General features: G+C 46.0%; 9 protein-coding genes across 9 annotated transcripts; 4 read left to right on the top strand and 5 right to left on the bottom strand.

Moving 5' to 3' along the window:
• Positions 1 to 238: 238 nt before the first annotated feature.
• Positions 239 to 2716, bottom strand: V8C40DRAFT_243433 (uncharacterized protein). The gene is made up of 2 exons (XM_083215435.1): positions 1992 to 2716; positions 239 to 1934 (listed from the first exon to the last, which is right to left on the bottom strand). The coding sequence occupies exons 1-2, from the start codon at positions 2568 to 2570 to the stop codon at positions 249 to 251; spliced, it is 2265 nt and encodes a 754-aa protein (XP_083074565.1). The 5' UTR covers positions 2571 to 2716; the 3' UTR covers positions 239 to 248.
• A 186-nt stretch (positions 2717 to 2902) lies between these two features.
• V8C40DRAFT_243432 (NAD(P)/FAD-dependent oxidoreductase) lies at positions 2903 to 4201 on the top strand (the record flags this gene model as incomplete). The annotated part of the gene is made up of 1 exon (XM_083215434.1): positions 2903 to 4201. The coding sequence occupies exon 1, from the start codon at positions 3043 to 3045 to the stop codon at positions 4198 to 4200; it is 1158 nt and encodes a 385-aa protein (XP_083074564.1). The 5' UTR covers positions 2903 to 3042.
• Positions 4202 to 5007: 806 nt separating this feature from the next.
• Positions 5008 to 6606, bottom strand: V8C40DRAFT_243431 (transferase). Its single transcript, XM_083215433.1, has one exon. It carries the CDS (start codon positions 6478 to 6480, stop codon positions 5074 to 5076), a length of 1407 nt encoding a protein of 468 aa, XP_083074563.1. The 5' UTR covers positions 6481 to 6606; the 3' UTR covers positions 5008 to 5073.
• A 455-nt stretch (positions 6607 to 7061) lies between these two features.
• Positions 7062 to 8606, bottom strand: V8C40DRAFT_286959 (uncharacterized protein). The gene is made up of 2 exons (XM_083222611.1): positions 7855 to 8606; positions 7062 to 7799 (listed from the first exon to the last, which is right to left on the bottom strand). The coding sequence occupies exons 1-2, from the start codon at positions 8130 to 8132 to the stop codon at positions 7073 to 7075; spliced, it is 1005 nt and encodes a 334-aa protein (XP_083074562.1). The 5' UTR covers positions 8133 to 8606; the 3' UTR covers positions 7062 to 7072.
• Positions 8607 to 9671: 1065 nt separating this feature from the next.
• On the top strand, positions 9672 to 10751 carry V8C40DRAFT_274527 (uncharacterized protein; the record flags this gene model as incomplete). Its single annotated transcript, XM_083220616.1, has 2 exons — positions 9672 to 9949; positions 10004 to 10751. The coding sequence occupies 2 exons, from the start codon at positions 9672 to 9674 to the stop codon at positions 10749 to 10751; spliced, it is 1026 nt and encodes a 341-aa protein (XP_083074561.1).
• A 1237-nt stretch (positions 10752 to 11988) lies between these two features.
• Positions 11989 to 14172, top strand: V8C40DRAFT_286955 (major facilitator superfamily domain-containing protein; the record flags this gene model as incomplete). The annotated part of the gene is made up of 5 exons (XM_083222610.1): positions 11989 to 12192; positions 12254 to 12278; positions 12558 to 13207; positions 13266 to 13606; positions 13667 to 14172. 5 exons carry the CDS (start codon positions 11989 to 11991, stop codon positions 14160 to 14162), a joined length of 1716 nt encoding a protein of 571 aa, XP_083074560.1. The 3' UTR covers positions 14163 to 14172.
• Positions 14173 to 14437: 265 nt separating this feature from the next.
• Positions 14438 to 15448, bottom strand: V8C40DRAFT_286954 (RTA1 domain-containing protein; the record flags this gene model as incomplete). Its single annotated transcript, XM_083222609.1, has 2 exons — positions 14438 to 15132; positions 15205 to 15448. 2 exons carry the CDS (start codon positions 15446 to 15448, stop codon positions 14438 to 14440), a joined length of 939 nt encoding a protein of 312 aa, XP_083074559.1.
• A 592-nt stretch (positions 15449 to 16040) lies between these two features.
• V8C40DRAFT_286952 (cytochrome P450) lies at positions 16041 to 17822 on the top strand. The gene is made up of 3 exons (XM_083222608.1): positions 16041 to 16581; positions 16645 to 17290; positions 17355 to 17822. Exons 1-3 carry the CDS (start codon positions 16168 to 16170, stop codon positions 17786 to 17788), a joined length of 1494 nt encoding a protein of 497 aa, XP_083074558.1. The 5' UTR covers positions 16041 to 16167; the 3' UTR covers positions 17789 to 17822.
• Positions 17823 to 17958: 136 nt separating this feature from the next.
• V8C40DRAFT_265222 (cytochrome P450) lies at positions 17959 to 19752 on the bottom strand (the record flags this gene model as incomplete). Its single annotated transcript, XM_083219633.1, has 4 exons — positions 17959 to 18620; positions 18685 to 19165; positions 19224 to 19496; positions 19555 to 19752. 4 exons carry the CDS (start codon positions 19750 to 19752, stop codon positions 17959 to 17961), a joined length of 1614 nt encoding a protein of 537 aa, XP_083074557.1.
• Between the last annotated feature and the right edge of the window lie 449 nt (positions 19753 to 20201).

The following is a 20201-nucleotide window of genomic DNA, read 5'->3' as shown; positions in this document are numbered from 1 at the left end:
TTATTTTTCACTCGTGAGATTAGAGGAAGGCGAAGGAGCCCGGTTGACCTCAGGACTCGGGGAATCTAGTCCTCGTGCTATATCCGCCGCAGATCGGATATAAAAACACATCCTGTTTTAGCGCAGTTCCTACGATAAAATATCTGATTTGAAAACTGTTATGTAATATTCTCCGCGTAATTTTACTCATCTGGAACAATCCCCCCTTTTGTTTATAGGTATTTTTAATTACTGATGACCTCTTTCCGCTATAGTTCCAGCGATTCTTCGGCATTTGCAAAATCGAAATCCCAAAATTCGTTGTCAGTGGTGAGCACCTCATCCCATGGGTGCCATTCCATAGGATAGAATGCCACACCGGATTCAAATTTATTCGATTCATCAATCTCTGACCCATTGTCGAATGCGGCCTGGTTAGACTCTGGGTAATCAAGCGAAATATCAGTATTGGCCGATTGAGTCACTAAGGTCTCGGAAGCCCCACTGACGCTCTCCTCCGTATTGATGAAGCCGGCTGTATATGGCTTATTTTGGGGACGCACGCGTAATGTCCCCTCTGCTGGATTCCTCCCTCGATGGGCTTCAGCGGCGATAATAAGCTTGTTTAACTTGTTCCAGGATGGACTAACTTTTACTTTGTCTTGGGCTTCTTCTAAAATTAGGTGTGTTAGTGCCCATCCTCTCTCAGAAATCGCCGACCAGGGAGACTGGCAGAGCTGGATGAACACCACGCTCATTGAAGTCCAAGGAAAGTCTCCTTGTAGTTGCCATCTCCATCTCTTCCAAGAAGGCTCTGTTCGTAGACGATGAGCTTGTTTGAGGATATCTATTGATAAGTCTAAATGATGTTGCATCATTTCCTGAGAAGGTATTTGAGAGAGCTCTTTCAAATTATGAAGATGCTGTAGATATATCGCATGCTCGACTTTAGAAAGCACAAGTGATGTCATAGTTTTGACCAGAGATATTAGAGCAGGATTTAAAGATACACTTGGCATGTATAAAGTCTCTAGCCTTGATCTTGTCCGATTGAAAGCGTCGAGTTTCTGCTCCAAAGGATTTGGTCGATTTGCGTTCAAGAAACGACACAATAGCCATATTTCACATCGTATAATGCAAACTATAGACTGGTTTTGTGCGTTGGAAGGATCTAAGAATGCTCCTTTACCATCTTCCAACATATCGCTTGGAGTTTTAGTGTCGAACATTGTATCTGATGCTGACAATCCTGCGGTACGTTTTGATCGAGATCTTGAGTCAAGAAAGATAATTTGCCACCACAGTCGGCGACGTATCTCAATCTCAACTTTGGACATAGTAGGCATTTTGAAGTTTTCAGCATCTCTGTGCAGCTGTAAAGATGTCGCAATCCTTAGTAAGAGGCCCATAAATGGCGATAACAGTTCCTGGCCTCCAATGTATGGTAGAAGCGAGAGATATATTACGAATGCTTGGATCGTTTCAATTTTTCTCGTCGTCAACAGCTCGGCATTGGCGAGCGCCCGCTCTGTCCCAAGGCGAAATCGAGCAAGTAGCTCAATTCTCGGTGTGTCGAAACAAGCCATAGTTTCTTCTTCATCCAATGATGTGATTGTTGCCAAGGATATCGCAAATAATAAGGCCTGCAAGCTCGGCTCAAGAGAGTCAAACTTGCCCCTCAAATTAGTCACCACCTCTTCCACAGCTGCAATATCAATGATGTTAATGAATGGAACAATGTTCTCTACATATGTCCGCCAGATGAAAAACATCTGTGATGGTAGGGGGTATAAAGCATCGAGGCTTTGAGGGACATCTCTTGTATACTGGTTTTCTAAAAAAAAATCCGAGGAGATGCTATTTGATTGTCTTTGGCCGTTCGATGAAGTGGCCTCAAGGTTTGAGCCTGATGTATCGGACGTTACATCTTGAATCCCTTGAAATATGTGCTCGACCTGATCAATCACCATTAGCCTCTCATTTATGGATAAATGCTAGAAGTTCAGCCACACCTCATTGCAGAAAATGGACCAGAAACCCTTTCCGATTTGCAAACCGGCTTCTTTTCCAACAACCAATCTTCCAAATTGTTCATTTGTCTCTCCTTGAAACGAAGATTGCATGGCAGATATCAATTCGCCAACTGCCATGGGTGATTCCGAATCTAGTGGTCCTCGCTTCCCAACCTCAGCGTTGACTGTTTCTCCAGAATGGATGACACCTGTGGCACTGGTCAATGGCCCCGTGAATAAGGATTTGATCTTGTCCGGGCCATCTTCCACTTGTGCTGCAAGTTCTGTGACGAGTGATTCAAGGCGCCTCAGCCGATCCAGTAGCTCGGCCTGTTTCTCAGTTGGCGACTTCCACGTCGCGGGATCTCTTCGGCGTGGAAGACGACCAGTGACAGGAAAGTGGCATTCGATTTGGTTCTTGACACAATTGGAGCAAGGGTCTTTTCTGTCGCATTTCACCTTGCGACGCCGACATGTAACGCAGCTCCATATTTTTAAACCATCGTCGGCGATGGCGTTCTCTCCAGCTGTAGAATGATTGGTAGACATGACAGCGGCAGAGTAAGAATCTACCAACATGGCTTGGGCAGGCTCTGTCAGCAAACGGATAACCGCAGCGCATCGGCCGATAAAGGTGCTAGGAGAAGAATTCTCGGGGATGAATGGGGCGAGGCCGACTTCTTGGAGAGCAGAAGTGCGACTGGATCGAGCACAGTCGAAGAAATTGCGAAATGAGATGTCACAAGCAACCAGATCTCGGACACGGAGCTCGGTCCAAATCCTCTGTCGCCGCCCAGCCCCGCTCCATCGACATTTGAACCTGAATAACAGGTCCTCCGTCCACTAACTCCAACGCCGCTAATAAAATGTTTATGCTAGCCCCCATTATCGACTCTCGCTTTCGGATTGGCAACGATGCGAGGTCTTACGACCGATGGCCGAGGCCGGTGTGGCAACCAGCTGTATTAATAACTCCTTGTACGTTACCTTGGACGTCAAATGGTGATTTTACTCTCCTAGGGATTTGTGCTCTCCTGACAGTATCGCGGCTATGACTGACCAAAAAACTGTTGTTGTTCTTGGTGCGGGATGGGCCGGTTTGCCGCTCGCCCACAAGTTACTTAAATATACTTCTCCTAAGACGGCCATCAAAGTCATCCTGGTATCGCCAAACAGTCATTTCTTCTGGAACGTGGCGGCTACCAGAGGACTTATTCCCGGAATGATTCCAGATGAATCGATGTTTATCCCCATTGCTACTGGGTTTGAGCATTACGCAGTCGACCTATTCGAATTTATACTTGGCAGAGCCACTGACATCCAATCATCATCGAATTCAGTTACTATCCTTACCAACACTGGTGAGAGTAGGACTTTGCAATACCATCAATTGGTGATAGCAACAGGCTCGAGATTGGCTAGCGGGCTACCACTAAAACCTATCGGCACGCATGAGGAGACTCTCACAGCGTGGCATGAGCTGCAAGCAAATGTCAGTCGCGCCAGAGACATGGTCGTTGCTGGTGCAGGTCCAACTGGTGTCGAGGTGGCGGGAGAGTTAGCCGCAAAGTTTGGAAAACTTAAAAAAATTACGCTTATTATGCGTGGTGATGTCCCACTGGAGAGCTCCAGCGACGTACTCTCTTCTGTTCGAACAACTCTAGACAAAGACTTACAAAAGCTCGGTGTCGAACTCATCCGCAAAACTTGTGTGAAAGCCGTTGAGGTCGGTGATGATGGCAAGACACAAGTTTTGATTCTAGACAATGGGTCAAGGGTGATAACCGAGTTATATCTTCCATGTCATGGAATTCGACTAAACAACGGCTTCATTTCCACCAGTTTCCTTGACCCCCAGGGCAATGTGAATATTGATGACAATATGCGCGTGGTGGGCACAGAGAACATTTGGGCTATTGGTGATGTGAGCAACGCTGGTCCAAAGCAGCTCACTGTAACGGATAACCAAATTGTCTACTTGGCGGGCGCATTAGATGCTGCTTTGACAGGGAAAGATTCCATCACATCTTACCAGCCTGAAAAAAAAACGATGATCTTTCTATCGCTGGGAAGAAAGTATGCGACTGGGCAGATTGGTAGCTGGAAACTATGGGGCGCATTGGTGTCCTACGTCAAAGGCAGGAACTTGTTTGTTGATACTGCAGACGGCTATGTTAGTGGGAAGCATCTTAGACATTCGTCGATGTAGCATATACTAGAAAAGGTCATGGTGCCACTATCTACCGGAAATCGTTTTAACGACTCTGACAACTACCCGAAGCAAGTCAAAGTATTATTTACACCGCTTAATATCCAACTCTGACAATTGTGTTTAACAGTTAGGGCCACAGGCCAAGCTCCCACATTGAGAGCTTGCCGAGGACGAACTGTGAACAGCCTTTATCCACTGAAAAAGGTGGTCAATTGATCTCCAATGCCTATACCTCATCGGCAAAAATAGAAAGCGGAGGCAATAGTCGTCATCCTCGACCAGTTTTAGGGTGATTCATTCTTCACTGACCCAATCCGTCCTTCCGATTTACAGTCACTAGCGGGACATATGGTACAATTCGAAATGGAGACTCAGCAGTATAGATATAAATAATTTGTTGAAAGATCATCAAGTCAGGAGGCTATAAAATATGAACACACTGGGATACACTGCGGTGAATCTTTGGATGTATAAAGGAAAAATTCTTTTGTAAATACTCTCCTTTCATTAAAGAACAGTCCAACCTCATTCAAACAGCAACCAAGTCTTGATTGCTGATTCAACACTCAACGAGAAGGCCATCTCTATTGATACCTGCTAATAAGCACGATTGTGGGTAGTGATCTACATGCTACGAATTAAAATCTTGACGGTATCGTGACGAATATTGTATCAAACGCCATACATAATAATATGACAGACAATCAGGCAACAATCACTGCACCATTATGCTCTTATGTTAAGCCCTGTAAGTTCGTTCAAGGCTCCAATAGACATTCCGAAAGGACAGTTTCGTTATACTACAGGGCAAATAGCTCAAGAGAACTCGTTTATACTACAGTATGATTTCCCCATACCTGCATGTAACACTCAGCAATCTATTATTTCTGCAAACGTTCTCATAGCCTTTGACCTCCTAAATCGATCCATGTGCAAATTTTCCAGTGAAACAACCAATTCAATGTCACCGTATTGACTGTCCTTTGATTCAAATCTCATTCGTGGTGGCAGTATTACGCACATCGGTGCTAAAGCTATCTGGGCAACTCGAAGAGCTTCGCACTTCCCAATATGAGGACCCCAATCGGCATCATAAATCCGCTGATTTGCCCAGCTAGAAATGTAGAACTCGTTCAGCTTCTTTGGTCGCCATTGTAGCTTTGTCGGGTCTTCTTGACCGTCGACATAGTTTAAGATTTCCCTCATTTTCTCGTTTGTTATTCCATCTACTCCGTGGCGTATGGCAGCAGCTACGCGAGCTAGAGACTCAAATGATGCCACCTCTGCGGCAGCGCATAGCGTTTTTCTTGCCATATCAATGTAAGCAACTCCAATTGCGCAGCCAATGAAGTCATCTGGAAGGCGTGGCTGAATTCTTGACCGGATATTGACTGATACGCCGGTCGAGCAATAACTCGTAAAATTCCAACGTTGGAATGAGGTGCTCATTGCCATTGTGGCACAGCTCCATATGAGAGCGCTCACTACATCGTTTGTAGATAGAAACCGCACACCAAGTCTGGCAGCAAACTGGTTCAGAGTTTGTTTGAGACCTTGTAGCTTATCATATGGTAAACGATATAAAGTTATGGGCCAGGTGGGCGACAGAGGTTTGGGTAAGATTGGGTTGAATGCTCGCTTGATAAGTGATATGATTTGAGATGAAAAAGACTGTTTGTTAACGATCTTGAGAATATCCGCCGGCGGAGAGCTCTTCTGTTTCAATCCCTCCCCTTGTAGTACCGTTCGGTTCAGACGAGCTTGATCGATTTCGGGTGGTTGTGCTGAAGCATTACGGGCGCAACAAGTGGCCCACAGGTTGAGCAACTCAGAGAGAGCAACTCCATCAAAAACGCAGTGGTGAACTAAAACTACAAGCACGAATCCTCCACGAACACGAGTGACTTCGGCTCGCATGACCGGCCATGGGGCCGTCCAGGGTACATTGGGGATATGAGGATAGAAGAGCGACTGAGGGAAGACGGGGAATGAGGTCCTTTTCAGGCTTTCATAATCAGGCATCTCCTCTAATGGATCGTTAACATATACCAAAATGTTGTCAATGCTATCGCGTCCGCGTTCCAGTCGAAGTTTCCCCGGTCGGGCATCATCGTGGGCAACAAAGGACGTTAAATGCGGAACGCTGGCCGCAACTTTGCTTAATCCTTGCTGTAGAAGTGGGAACAAATTCGTGTCCGTAGAAGGAAAGCAGAGAATCTCGCCAAAGTACATACGAGGAAGAATCTGGTCGAGAGGGGACAAATACTCCCAATCCATGCTGAATAAGAACCTTTTTAGGGTAGTAAATGAAGATGAGTTCTGGGTGTAGAAATAAGTCTTTTTGAGACCTGCAGCTTGGATTGGGTTATATCTTCGTCGTCACAGTGCACAATATCTTACTCGACACAGGATTGCTCAGAGAAACCGTAGCAGATTTCACGTAGCAGCTAGCCCTGTTTTAAACGATTTCGTGCTTCTATATTTGGACAGAACCATCAGCTTGCGCCACCTAGAATAACCTCTGTAACCTGAATTGGCAGCTATTTTTCGGCCGCTGCTGCCCCACCAATCCAGCCATGAGCTGCGATAATATCATTGATCTCTAAGCCCAATCAGGCCATTACTCTCTGCTCGCCTTGTAAGACAAGTTACGCCGTGCTGAAGGCCTCTAAAAAATGTTGAACCTAACAGAAAAGAATATCTCCCTTACCATGGAAAACATCAGAATCAGGCAAACAAGAAGGTATATTTACGCAGAATGTGCTCTATATTATTGGTATCTTCCTCTATCCCAAGGGTTTTTCTATCCTAAACTTTATTATTTGTTGTATCGTCTCTAAGACGCCTTTCATACGTTTCTAACGAATGCCTACCAGTTCGTAGTATTCTGAACCATTTCTTCCATTCGAGATGCAAATCGAATGGGCAAAAATGATTGGCGCAAGTACAACTCCTTCGCAAATTTAAAATACAGCCAAAGAAGCAGCAGAACCCATTGCCAAACAAGAACTTGCAGCATAAATACAGTCCCTCGGGGAAATGCGGAGGGTATCTTGTACTCAATAACAGCTTCATCTGACGTAGATTCAGATTCATCTGAGAAATCTTTCGGTCTGCGGTCTCCTCGACACAGTTTAGCTTCAATGCTGTAGAATCGTAGCAACCACCGCCACTGCAAATAGCACTCAAATGTCTCCCAGATGATGGGTAGCGGAGCAGCCAGGCCGAAGTAAACGTAAGCTGCGTCCCATGTGTGCAGAAAGTAGAGAACGTTGAGGTAGCAGCTCAGTACCGTAGTAACCGTCAAACCCGCGACGCAAATCGCGAAATATTTGTATAGTGTGCCGCGTTCCAAGTATCTCTTCCCAACTCGTAGAAGGAAGACTCCAGCACTGGCGAACACACCTCCTGTGGCCGCACCGAAGAATATGAACATCATCAAGCTCCGAGATACCAATGCATCGGCCGGCGTGAACGAAGAGAAACACAGCCTTGTCCAGACTAATAGTGCAGGACCCATGCAGTGATGGAGGATTCCGAAGAAGTCCTCTCTGTATATCATCAAGTCGAATAAATAGGCGCCGGTCATTAACGAACTGTATTTTCATTATTAGCAGGTACCACGGCTACAAGAAGACGTGTAATACAAACCAGGCAATGAGTGAGCGCTGTGTATCATCGGCCGTCCAGTTGGACGATGGTGTAAAAGCTAAGAGAACCGAGGGCAGAGAAAAGTAGATGAGGCCTATTCGGACAGGAATGCAGGCAATCTCGATGCACATCCGGTTACGTAGAGTTTGTGGGAAACAGTCCCATTTTGGGAGCTTTCGTTCCAAGTAACTGTGTGTATATTCATATAGGAGACCGGTAGCAATGAAGGACGACGATGCAATCTGAATGTCCAGGTCAGTCAACCGTGTGCCTGCCATGGCTTCAGTTCGCCAAACGGAGTAAAAACGTTAATTGAACGCAGATGGAATGCAAATGCAACGCTGATGGAGCAAGAGAGAAAAGCAAAACACGAAATCTATATGGCCAGACGAGAGCCTCACCAGAGGTGAAGTTTACCCATCAGTCGAAGTATCGTGACTGTCGCTAATCCATCAATGAAAATCCCCGAAATGTGGCTTATACCTATTGTGGCATGACTTCTTAAATTGAATACATCACAATAGGCAACTTTGACCACAGCTAGAGACGAGAACTTATGCACGAGAGCGCCCGTTGAGGGACCACAGTGGGACTGTGCTGCTTACGCCATCGTGGTTTGCTTCCTGCGAAAAACTTCACTTGCAAGATAGTGGCCCTAAATCCGCGGTAGGGGTATTCGTAACATAGCACGGTATACTCAAGGTAGTAGGATGTTGATGGATCACTAGACAATTGAATCCCTACTTGTTTCAGACGCAAACTTCGTTGATTGTTGGATAAGATTTTGGGGGAGATCAGTGGCGAAAGACCCACAAACTTGTAAATGAAAATGCAATTATGCAATATACTTAGGTATTCACAGGCTGGGGCGGAGCGTTCCTCTAAACGAGCTATTGCAGCTTTACCCACCCTCTTGATTATAAACCTAACCTCCATACTTGAAGTCGAGAGTTCTCGCGTGTAACTAGTATATCACTTCATTAACTGGTGCTAAAGGGCAGAGGATCTGGTGGATTCAGTAAGCTGCAGCTTACGTCTTGGTGCGCTATACTAGAGCATTACCCAAAGCCTTCGACTGAACAAGCTTATTGGCCCCCTCTTACTGATTATATATACAGCTGCAATACTTGAGCGTTATACCTTATCATTTACATTAGGGCACTTCTTAATTATATTATGTGGCGTATATACTATATATAGGTCATCGAATGGAGAAAATATATTAACTTGTATTATTGTCAGCAACCAGCGCCATTGAGACCAACCAAAACCATCTTGGGACGTCTTCCAAGTAAACAGAGATCCAACCACAACACCTGAAATAATGCGTAAAAATAGACACAGCCACGATTTTACTTACGTTAGAATGCTCCTATTCATTTTACCTTACCGTGTTCTGCTAGGGTGGCTTGTGCTTTGCGTGAATTAATTGAGAGCACAGGTAGTCTGATGATATCAATAAGGGCGTGCAAGAACAATACCCGATAAACGCTCCACATTGATGCAAAGCTAAGAGAAGGAATATCATATTGCTGTAGGTGTAAGACAGCGTGAACTATAATCACTAATCTAGCAAAAATAGTCGTAGCATCAATGTTCCCCCCTTACCCCATACGTAGAGTAGTAATGTATTAAGGCATTTCTTATATCAGATACCCGTAGATGTAAAGGCCAGCTAGTCATGCCTTGTGATAAACCATCTACATAAAACGCTGTGAGTGATGGTTGAATATACATGATTTAACTTCTGAATGAATACCTTGTTCCATTTATATTTTTCTTGCGTTACCTACCATTCATCCTCATAATTCTCAGTCATGACCGCAACGACAACTTGGGTCTATGACCTTGGGGTCATCAGCGTGGTAGGCCTTATTACGTCTGTGGTGCGCACCAGTGCAAGGAAATACTTTGAGCGGTCGATATCAGAGTGGTCTAAGCTTGATGAAGCAGTCAAGAGCAGATTGGCCGTTGAAGTGGGCGTTATACCATCCCGAATCGTTTTGTTCTACCTCACTCTGCCACTTGTACTGAATGGATTCTCCCCTATGGAGACATGGACAGCGAGTGATACAGCAAATTCTCTGCTATCGTGGTATGTAGGGCGCGAAAATCTTTTTTTGGACAACGACTGACGGTTGTTTCCCAGCGCTATTTTGACTGGAGCCTATATCATTGATCTTACCGTTACAAGGAATGACAAGGCTGCTACATTGCATCATATCATGGGTCCAGCCTTACTACTATGGATTCGTCTCTGCTTCTCATCATTTGCCTCTTCAGATGCACTATTATGTCGGTTACTCATCCAGTTTGTGTTTTTTGGGGCAACAATCTCAGGCGCTACAACTACCACACTGGTATTTCTGTACCAGTTCAGAAAGACGTGGTTCAGATCCAGCACTAGTAACGCGTATCTCTATTTCACGTTGCTTCTCCCCGTATTAGCTTTATCCACCATTGCCAGCACTTTTTATTGCACTACCTATCTATTAGTCTGGTTCGACGAGGTTTTCGCCTATTTTGGACACTGGGGCTATCTCCCGCTTGGATGGGTTTTGGTCGAGTGTGGCATGCAGTGGAAATGGCTAATGTGGTTCTACAACTTTGACGAGTGGTACCGCAACACTACATATGAAGACCCAAAGGAGTCGGATGAAACCAAAGCGCACATGGCGAAGGTGGCCTCAACTGCATGGTGGCTCCCGAGGTGGCGCTTTGTGGCCATAAAACTCCTAGCTGCGACGTGGTTTATTACTGTACTGGGAGTCATTTGGAAGTCAGGCGATGTTCAATTTTTGGGAAGAAGGGTCGCTAGAATTGCTGCAAATGCTTGGAACGAGGGGCTGAAGATTCGTTATGATATACTAGAAGTCCAGAAACACGTGGACTTGTGAATAGAATGGATTCGTCTTGTATCTTATATATACATTGAGCATGGGTCGTGATCCGTTTCTAAAGTAGTGATTTGTATGAACTTATCATGTGTATCCTACTAAGTCCCATTTGTTCCTCGCAAATCCATCCTGTAAGTAATTTGTTGAGATGTAGAGATATATGATAAGCGTCACAATACGACCAAGGGTTAACCAATCTCTCCCATACGTCTGGCGAGGTATGAGAGGTAATGAGGCGTGCAGATGTAAACCGTTGAGGTGTCGATAATCCAGTGATGCCCAGGTTGGGAACTGCTATGCATCAACTGGTAGGATGAGAGAAACCTTGAAACAAGGACCAGAAACACTCGTTTTCATCCCAAAGGAATCTCGTATTATTGCTGAGACTGGATATAATGTGACCAGTCATAGTACAGATTTCACAAGCTTTATCGTATCAACACACTAAGGGAGCACAGATCTACCATCGGCTTTACCTAGGTTTGTAGGATGTTTGGGCTGCGCACTAGTTTGAAGTAAAAGGTTTCAGGGGTCAGTCCGAGCGTTGGGCTTGATTGGCTAGCCCTATACGAAGGCGAAAGTCTGGAACCTGGTCCTGTGAGAAACTCGACGGTAGATCCCGATTGCTGACAAGTGTTCTGGAAAGCTGCTACTGAACCTCGTTTAATGCATACGTTCTAATGCCGTCAGCGCGCTGTTGCCAAGCTGAGAACCTCTTAAGGCTTACAGGAAAAGTAGCCCCACGGCAATGAATAAGAAAGGCATTGTGACCGTTGGATAGCGGCCGCGCTCGGTGGCGAGGCTCCTATAGCCTAGCTGGGCAAACTTGCTCCTCCGATTCGGGCAAAAGTAGACTGCTGAATTGGTAGATGTCGTTGCACTGGAGAATTGCTATTTCGAATGTGGCTGGGTCGGGATCTGACAGTACCCAGTTGCCACGGCTGCACCGGGTAACTCGCGTACTCTTTCTGGCACGAGCGTTGGTGTATTATTTACAGATCCCCTGAAGCTTACTTGTCGACCAGCAGCAGCACTGACGCCATTATGCTGGCGACGTATTATGGGCATTAGTCTCACTCTTGCGATCTGTGTTCGACAGTGTACCAGACTGTTTCTCGCAAAAGGGGCTTCCTTTACCCCTCAAACCCCTTTCTCCCCCGTCCCCTGGCTGTGATCTCTATCGTGGTCGAGACCCGTAGCCGAATTCAAGACACTGGGCTAGCTTTTCCTGGTAGCAATGAATTCTGATGATGCCCCTGGATTAGGCCGGCGATTGCTTGGTGGTGGAGAACACAGTGGGCAAAGGCCACTTACTATACGCAGGCTGTGGGCGCTTAAAGACCTTGTCAACAAAGGAGAGCCTACCGAAGACTTGGACATTCCACTGGCACCTTGGAGAAAGGGCACAATCACCTTCGCTCTTGCTCTTGCGGGGTTCATGGTTCGTCATTGCCCTGGTTTGTTTAATCGCTTGGGACGCAGCTCATTGATTGCCTCGATAGGTCGGCATAGATCAATCCATCATTGGTAAGTAAAGGATCTTGTCTTGTATCTCAACTTTACACTGATATCTAGTTTGTAGAGCCAGCATTACCCACAATCGTTGCTCAATTCTCTTCTCTGCACGATATCGGTGCCTACACTTCCGCATACCTTATTCCGCAGTGTGTTCTGCAACCGGTTTGCAATAGGCTGTATTCGATATGTTCATTCAGCTCGGTGTACCTTAGCTCGGTACTACTCTTTATCCGTAACGCTCCTTAAACTCACAATGTTCCATCATGCACGCTGACATTCATGATTTAGTTGGCTCTATCGTTTGTGCTGTATCTGAGAGTTCGCCATCTTTCATCTGCGGTCGAGCTCTCTCGGGGCTGGGGGCTGTAGGGTTGAGCGTAGGGGGCTTTCGTATGCTGGCTTTGATGCCAGCAGAAAAAGAGCAAAACGTATCAATGGGCGCTTTCTCTCTTATCCTCGGATCAAGCGTGGTGATAGGACCTATTATTGGTGGCGCTATCACACAATCTCATCTTGGATGGCACTGGCTATTCTGGATTAACCTCCCCATAATAGGTCTCGTCCTACTACTGGTTATCGGAGTAACTTACACGGGCGGTCCCGACCTCAGAGGAGAAAAGTATGGCTTGAAGTTTTGGGAGAAACTGAAGCTGCTTGACTGGCTTGGCACAAGTTTACTTGCTTTGACCCTTGTACCTCTGATCTTGGCTCTCGACTTTGGGCAGACATACGGGTGGAAAAACCCTCGGAGTGTAGTCATGTTTGTTGTGTTCGGCGTATCACTTGTATTGCTGTTGCTACACCAAAGGATAGCAAAGGAGGCAATATTCGAACGCGCCATTCTTTTCAACAGAAGCGTGTGGACCACTACAGGCATCTTTTTCTGCGCTTTGTCATCGGTATCCGTGATTATACTATTCCTTCCATTCCTTTTCCAGGTATGTGCATTTCTCTTTGCAATCTTGTACCGCAATATTGATGCATTTGCGTCCCCAGGTTATCAAAGATCTTGATCCACGTACCAGTGGATTCCTCTCGTTCCCTCTCGCAGGCACGCTCGCCATCAGTACTTTCGCCTTCTCCATTATATCTACCAAAATTACCTATTTTAATCCTCTAGCAATTTGTGGAACCGTCATCTTCTTGGTCTCGAATGTCCTATTTATTGCTATGAAGTCCAACTTTTCAGTTGCAGAGGTGGTTGGCTATGAAATAGTGGCCGGCTTTGGAATGGGAATGGCCTGGCTGGCAGAAATTATTTATCCAAGAGCAGTTCTTGATAAACATCAGCTGGCAACCGCGCTAGGATATTCTCGCATGCTACAGCAGATTGGGGCGTGAGTATCTAGCTCTTTGCTTGTGTACTGATTATACACTGCATTGCTGACCATCTACAGGGCTGTGGCCGTTCAAATATCTGCGGTTGCTTTCACCACTACCTTGACCCATAACCTCGTTGGCCTCTCGCTTACACCTGATGAGGTTTCATCCCTCAAAGAAGGCAGTGGAATAAATAGCCATTTATCTCCTGCAGCAAAAGTTGCAGTCGCTAAGGCCTACAGCAAGGCTATCAGAATAGGTCTGGCGCCTTCGTTAGCATGGGCAGGGTTGGCGCTGTTGTTTGCACTGGCTCTGCCCTGGCCAATACTGAACAACCGTACGAACAGCAGCGAACAGAAGAACGATGGTGGTAGTGATAATGATAATGGCAGTGGTGTTGGAGATGTTGCACTGTCGGTCATGGTGCCCTCTACAGAAACCAGCTCCGTGAAAAACGACTATTCGGCTGTCAGTGGACCTGAGAGAAATTTACTCGTCAGCCGCCTCAGTTTCGACTCTTTGCACATGGTGGATCTATATGATGAGAATGGCCGCTGGACGGGTGTTGTTTAACATTTGCGACCATAGGTAGCATTCATGAGTAGGAAATATATGTATTATCTTTAATTAGTATAAATGTTTGAGTGTGTTCTGATTGGATTGCTAGAGAAACTCGTATGATGTGTCGCTTTGTGACATTTCAGAAGAAAAGAGCTTAGGTGCTAACGCAGCCAGCTGTATTTTGGAGACGGGGGTCCTTAAATGTACCTATCTACATACTTAATACTATAAGAGAGTGCATACTAAAATTACCTACCTATCACTAGATATAAAATTTGTGACGGCCACTATGTTCGTTTTGCAACTTGAAACCACGAAAGCAAATGCTTTTGTTCATGAACCTTTCTATCGCCTGCCTCCCACGAAACAGATTCCTCGCGCAGTAGCACAGCTGGGTCCAATAACAGGAAGACAGTCACAGTGATCACCATGAGAGTCGCGTCGAGTGCAATAAAGTACCCCTCGTGGGTAATCAAGAACCCTGTCCACCCCTCAGCCAATTCGATCGTGCGGTAGATGGACCGGATGTATATCATCAAAAACGCCACGAAGAGCCCTATAAGAACGAGCTTTATAGGTCTCTTTATCACTAGGCCCCTAGCCCGACGGAGGAAGTCAACGACGAGTAGAGCAAAGACGCTCATTGTAAACAATTGGAATGCGATCCCGGCAACCATAATGTGAGTTCCAGTTGATGAGTCGCCGTTGACCTCAACAGTAGCTCTGGCTGCCAAAGCCCCACCAACGGCTTGCACGACAAGAGAGATGACGTCGCATGTGCAAAATATTATAGCATAGTAGCTGGGTGAGAGGCTGCTTGTTTGCGGGCCAAGTTCATTTATTAGAGTGCCAAGGAGGACATAAAGGCCGGCTGCAAAAAAAGTTGGCGCAATAATGAGAGTAGTGATTTGCATCAAAAATGCATCGTGATTGTAGGGGCACTTGGCGTTCCATGTTCGGCCAGCCCAACCTATCGCTTCGGCTATAAATGATATACTAGTTAGCATCGCAACCAAATTGCATAATAGGAGGTAAGAGAGAAGGGAAAGTGTACTGAGAGCTCCAATGGCGAAAAGAATAGACGTCCAGCGTCTGAAACGGATCGCCTGAATAACATGACCGATCAAAGCCAATCCAAAGAGGACATCAAAGGCGATGCCAGCCCCGAGACTTGGCCAATATCCATAATCATTCTTTATCTGAGGAAGAAGTTGTGGAAAACATCCAGTACGTATATGAAGAATTTGGTTCCAGAGATTTGGATCGATACCTGCAGGTGGAGGAGGAAGAGAGCTCATGCCGAATATCTGTGTTGGGTCGACCAAAGGCAAAAGAGACTCAATATGGAAGTTTTCACAGGGTAATAGGGAGTTGTATAAGTCAAAAGAGATATGAAGAGTCAAAGCAAGGCACCCGTTGCGTAAAAGAAACGCAGAATAACAAAATACAACTGTCTCCAAAAGGAGACTGGATTAGCCTACTGGCTGAAGGAATGTTACCAAAAATACAACAGACGGCTCAGCCCTGCCATTGACGCCTATGGATTACCAACATAATGAGAATGGAGACACTAACAACGTAATTTCATGCCGTGAAACTGTTTTGGTACACAATAAGCAGTGTGCGCGCGCTGCCTCGAGGCTATCTTGGCTCTCCACTGACCCGTCCACGGTTTCCGCACTATCAGGCGCGCTTGCGGGACAATTGTTCTTGAGTGAATGAACTTTGGCGGAGTCCCACTGCCTCCATCACACTAAAATTACAGTGCTGAGGGTGTGTAATTGATGATGGCGGGGAGTGAGTCGGTCAAAACCGGCACACATCATGTTAGTGGGGTGAAACACACGCCTGCAAACCTGTTGGCGGCAGTCCCCAAACTGTCTGATTCAAAGGGCCAGCACAGAGAGCCGTGGGACGTTTACGAGGCTAATATTGGCACGCATACATCCATTCTTACCGGTTATTTCTTGATATTCTTTTCCCCTTTAGCAGTGTTGTCGCGGCATATTATACTACCATGATGTATTACTACTACTATTTGTTGCTCTTGGGATTGGCTTATTGGGCTGTCCAGAGATTAATCGTGTCACTCGAGCAGCGCAAATTCGCCAAGAAAAATGGATGCCAATCTTGCCAGCGTATACCACAGAGAGAAAGGCTCATTGGCTATGGTCTATATCGGCAAGAAGTTGCTCTAGCTCGGGAGGGCCGATCTTTGCAGGAAGCACAGAATCGCTTTCAACTGTTTGGCGATACTTTTTCTGGAGTTGTCATGGGGCAGTTTTTCATTAGCACAATAGATCCGGAAAACGTCAAGGCTTTGTTGTCCAGCCAATTCAGTGACTTTGACAGTGGCAAGAAAGGCCTTTTTGGACCTTTCATAGGAGATAGTATGTTGACCACGGATGGAGCTTTATGGAAGCATTCAAGGGTTCGAAACAGCCCCCCTCAATTTTACCTAGAAGAGGTTTCGTTTCTCATACATGTTCTTTAGGCACTGGTTCGCCCACATCTTGGCAAAGGCCAAGTAGAAGATCTCAGCAAGCTGGAAGGTCACATACAAAACTTACTTACATGCCTCCCCAAGGATGGTTCCACAGTAGATCTACAGCAATTATTCTTCCGGCTTACATTTGACAATGTTGTTGAGCTTCTTCTAGATAAAAAGGTGTCCACTTTGAATTGTCAACCAGGATCCCATCTACACAAGGTCGTTGAAGCTTTTGAGAACGTTGGTAACTTGGTCAACCGGCGTGCCGCTCTAGGCCCTCTCCTGCTTTTTTACCGGGATACCGAGATGAATGCTACATGCAAGATCTTACATGACTTCGTGGACGATATTATTAAAGAGGCGTACTTGAAACGGAAAACACGAACAGATCGCGAATCGCCCAGCTCATTCTTGGATAGCATTCTGGACAGCACGGATGACCTCGTGAAAATTCGGTTTGAGGTTTTGGGCTTGCTTCTCGCTGGACGGGATACAGCAGCGAGCGTAATGAGTAATCTGTTTTTCATCTTGGCAAGGCGACCAGATATTTGGCAGAAACTTCAAGGAGAAATAGAATACCTTGAACAACGAAAGCCAACATATGACGACCTTAGGGGATTAAAATACTTGCGACAGGTAATCGATGAGAGTAAGTATAATCTCGTAAGAGTTATTATCTGATAGGCATGCTGACCAACACTGCTATTTTATAGCTATGAGATTATATCCGCCTGTTCCAGGACTCTTCCGTGCTGCAAATCGCACAACTATACTCCCTCGTGGTGGAGGCCACGATGGTCGATCTCCTGTTCTCGTTCCCAAAGGAACTGTCATAAGCTGTTCCACATTCAGCCTCCAACGTCGTGAAGATGTATTTGGGCCCGATGCGCAGGAATTCCGACCAGAGCGGTGGGATAGTCTGAACCCACACTGGGAGTTTTTGCCATTTAGCGCTGGCCCGAGGGTTTGTATGGGCCAGACATATGCATATGCAGAGATGATATACATATTGAGCCGAATGTTACAAGAATTCCAGCAGGTAGAGAAGCGGAGTGAGGAACCTTGGGTAGAAAAATGGTCTATTGTTTTGTTGAATGGATCCGGTACCAAGGTTGGGTTGATTCCGAAGACAAGAGCGGTCGAATAGATGCGAGAATAAACGCAATGTCCACAGACTGGTCCTTCATTATGGTTTAGCTATTTACAGGAAAATCTACCATTGCCTAAACACAATTTTGCCATTCTGCTAGTGATTTGGAACATGTAAATGTAACAAATTATTCTTAATAAAATACATTATTTACTACAATACGTCCGTTATAGCAGCGTCACTTTCACCTTTAGCCCTTGAGGCTTAAGGCTCGTTCCTTTTTGAATGATGGGGTGCCAACCGGGAATTGCCTCTTCAAATCGGAACCTTGACACCAAAACCGCCAAGAACACTTTTAGGCTCAGTGTGGCAAAGTCTTTGCCAATGCAGATACGTGGGCCGCTGGAAAATGTCAAAAAGGCCTGAGAGCTCTTGGCTCCGCCACTATAAGACTCCTCCCAGCGTTCGACTCTGAACTCGTCTGCATCGTCTCCCCACAGCTCCTGTGATCGATTGACGGCATACGGACTGACCATGATTTGTTTTCCCTTTGGGATATGGAGATTGCCGACCAGAGTTCCGTTGCCTGCTTCTCTCATCATTGCTGGAAACGCTGGATAAAGTCTAAAGACCTCCATCAGGAAGCATCGCAGATACGTTAGAGAGTTGATCTCGTCAAGTGACATCTCTTTTCCTTTCATGTTTCTTGCTGCTGCTTGCAGTTCGGCCCGCAGCTTATCTTGGACAATGGGGTGCTGCGCAAGTTTGAAGATGGCCCACGCCAACGTTATGGCTGTAGATTCATGTCCGGCAGCGAGAATTGTCAAAATGTGGCTAAGAATCTCGCTTTCATCTTCAAGGCCAGAAGCAATAATAGCAGAGAGAATATCTGTCACAAATTAGGAGTGGTTTTGGAGCAAGAGTGCGTGCCGTTGACTGGGTTATTAGCGTACCTTTCTCCCGTACATCTATATTGTCATTTTTATCATCCTCAATCTCTTGCTTTTTCTGCCTAATTTGAGCTAAGCAGAAATCTTGTAAGAAGGTCATGCCCTGGTGGAAATCCTGGATTGGTTTCAATGGCAATTTGAAGAGCAGATGCGGTGAAATTATTGCGGGAAGAGTCGCGCCGAAAAATTTCTCGGTCGCGCTTTGGTTCTCAAATGATGGAAAGACTCGCTGATATGCTTTTAAGATGGGCTGATCAGGCCGTGTCACGGAGTCGAAGTCAACACCAAGAGTGGTTACACCAATGACATCCAGAGTCGCTGCCATGGTCAGGGGATGCATAAAAAGTATGTCCGAGTTGCCATCAAATTTGGTAACAAGCTCTTGTATCTTGTCTGCTAGGATAAGGGCTTTCGCCCACATCTGAGGAACAAGACGTCTGTTACGACTCATCCCAAATATAGGCGTAAGGAGTTTTTTTTGTCGCTTTGAGGAAAGTTAGAGTCGATGATGACAGTCTGAGATGCAAGTTGAGACCACGTACTTTATGGACAGAGCCCTCAGCAGCAACGAGGCCAACCCCTAAGCTCTCAACAAGTCCATCTCGAACGGCAGCAGGTTTATGAAACAAATACGGCTGGGTCATGACCGCCGTCACTGCTTGTGAACTCTTGGGAATGAGATAGTCAAATGGGCCCAGAAACACGCGATAAAAGCCACTAGTAGTGGTTGGCACCGTACGCTGCCAGCGTACCAGTGGAAATCCCCATGGCTCGCTCAGAAATGGGATCAAGTTGCCCAAGATAAAGGGAGTATCCTAGCAAAAGTGAGCCATATTTCATACCCGAGAGTGTCATAGTGTTCGGATCTCATACCCTAGGATGGGGCAGACTTTTCGTTGGCGATATGAACCACCGGTAGATTAAACTTGAGAATGCCAATGATATAGCTAGCTGGGCTACTGTAGATGCTAGAAGGCCGAGTAGAATTGCAGTGTATGAGGCGCCATGGAGCTTGAGATACGAGGTGACGCCAATCGCAACGGCCAGTGCAAGCAGTGACTGGACACCCATCTCTGCTAATATTCAAGAGTATGGAATATGGAATATTAATGAGACAGTATGTGAACGAATGCCTGAAAAATGAGAACTTATAACGAGCATAAAAGACACACGACACGAAATATCGTCAAGTGTGGGTGACTCCTGCTCTCCAGTGTCAAATCGGCAAGCATAGAGTGAATTCCGCCTTGGGCTTGAGCCCCAACACCCCCATTAAATTGTTCATATCTTGAAGTCTCAAACTGCTGGCAGACTCACAATTGTGAGCTGGTTAGGTTCGTGCTGGTGCTGATGGGGTGTGTATAGCATAGAATCAGCCACCAGGGCATGATGACACGCACCAAGTTTATTGCTGCTAAACACGTCCCTTCCAAGACTAATTTCCCTCAATAAATCTGATAGATCACACAATCCTGATGGATTCGCGAGTAAACACTAGAGTCACGATGGGGTCTGTGATG

This window comes from Trichoderma camerunense (genome assembly GCF_050948025.1).
Source record: "Trichoderma camerunense strain CBS 138272 chromosome Unknown V8C40scaffold_7, whole genome shotgun sequence".
NCBI classification, from domain to species: Eukaryota; Fungi; Ascomycota; class Sordariomycetes; order Hypocreales; family Hypocreaceae; genus Trichoderma; species Trichoderma camerunense.
Note: the sequence above shows the minus strand (reverse complement) of the source record. Positions and strands in the feature narration are given on the sequence as shown.

Excerpts from the sequence above, each read along its gene's own strand:
- V8C40DRAFT_286959 (XM_083222611.1), bottom strand. The coding sequence starts at position 8,132 with ATGGCAGGCACACGGTTGACTGACCTGGACATTCAGATTGCATCGTCG. Across the intron at positions 7,800-7,854 it reads CAGCGCTCACTCATTGCCTG|TTCGTTAATGACCGGCGCCT; the intron begins GTTTGTATTACA and ends ATGAAAATACAG.
- V8C40DRAFT_243433 (XM_083215435.1), bottom strand. The coding sequence starts at position 2,570 with ATGTTGGTAGATTCTTACTCTGCCGCTGTCATGTCTACCAATCATTCT. Across the intron at positions 1,935-1,991 it reads GGTCCATTTTCTGCAATGAG|GTCGAGCACATATTTCAAGG; the intron begins GTGTGGCTGAAC and ends GTGATTGATCAG.
- V8C40DRAFT_286952 (XM_083222608.1), top strand. The coding sequence starts at position 16,168 with ATGATGTATTACTACTACTATTTGTTGCTCTTGGGATTGGCTTATTGG. Across the intron at positions 16,582-16,644 it reads CTTTATGGAAGCATTCAAGG|GCACTGGTTCGCCCACATCT; the intron begins GTTCGAAACAGC and ends CATGTTCTTTAG. Across the intron at positions 17,291-17,354 it reads GCGACAGGTAATCGATGAGA|CTATGAGATTATATCCGCCT; the intron begins GTAAGTATAATC and ends GCTATTTTATAG.
- V8C40DRAFT_243431 (XM_083215433.1), bottom strand. The coding sequence starts at position 6,480 with ATGGATTGGGAGTATTTGTCCCCTCTCGACCAGATTCTTCCTCGTATG.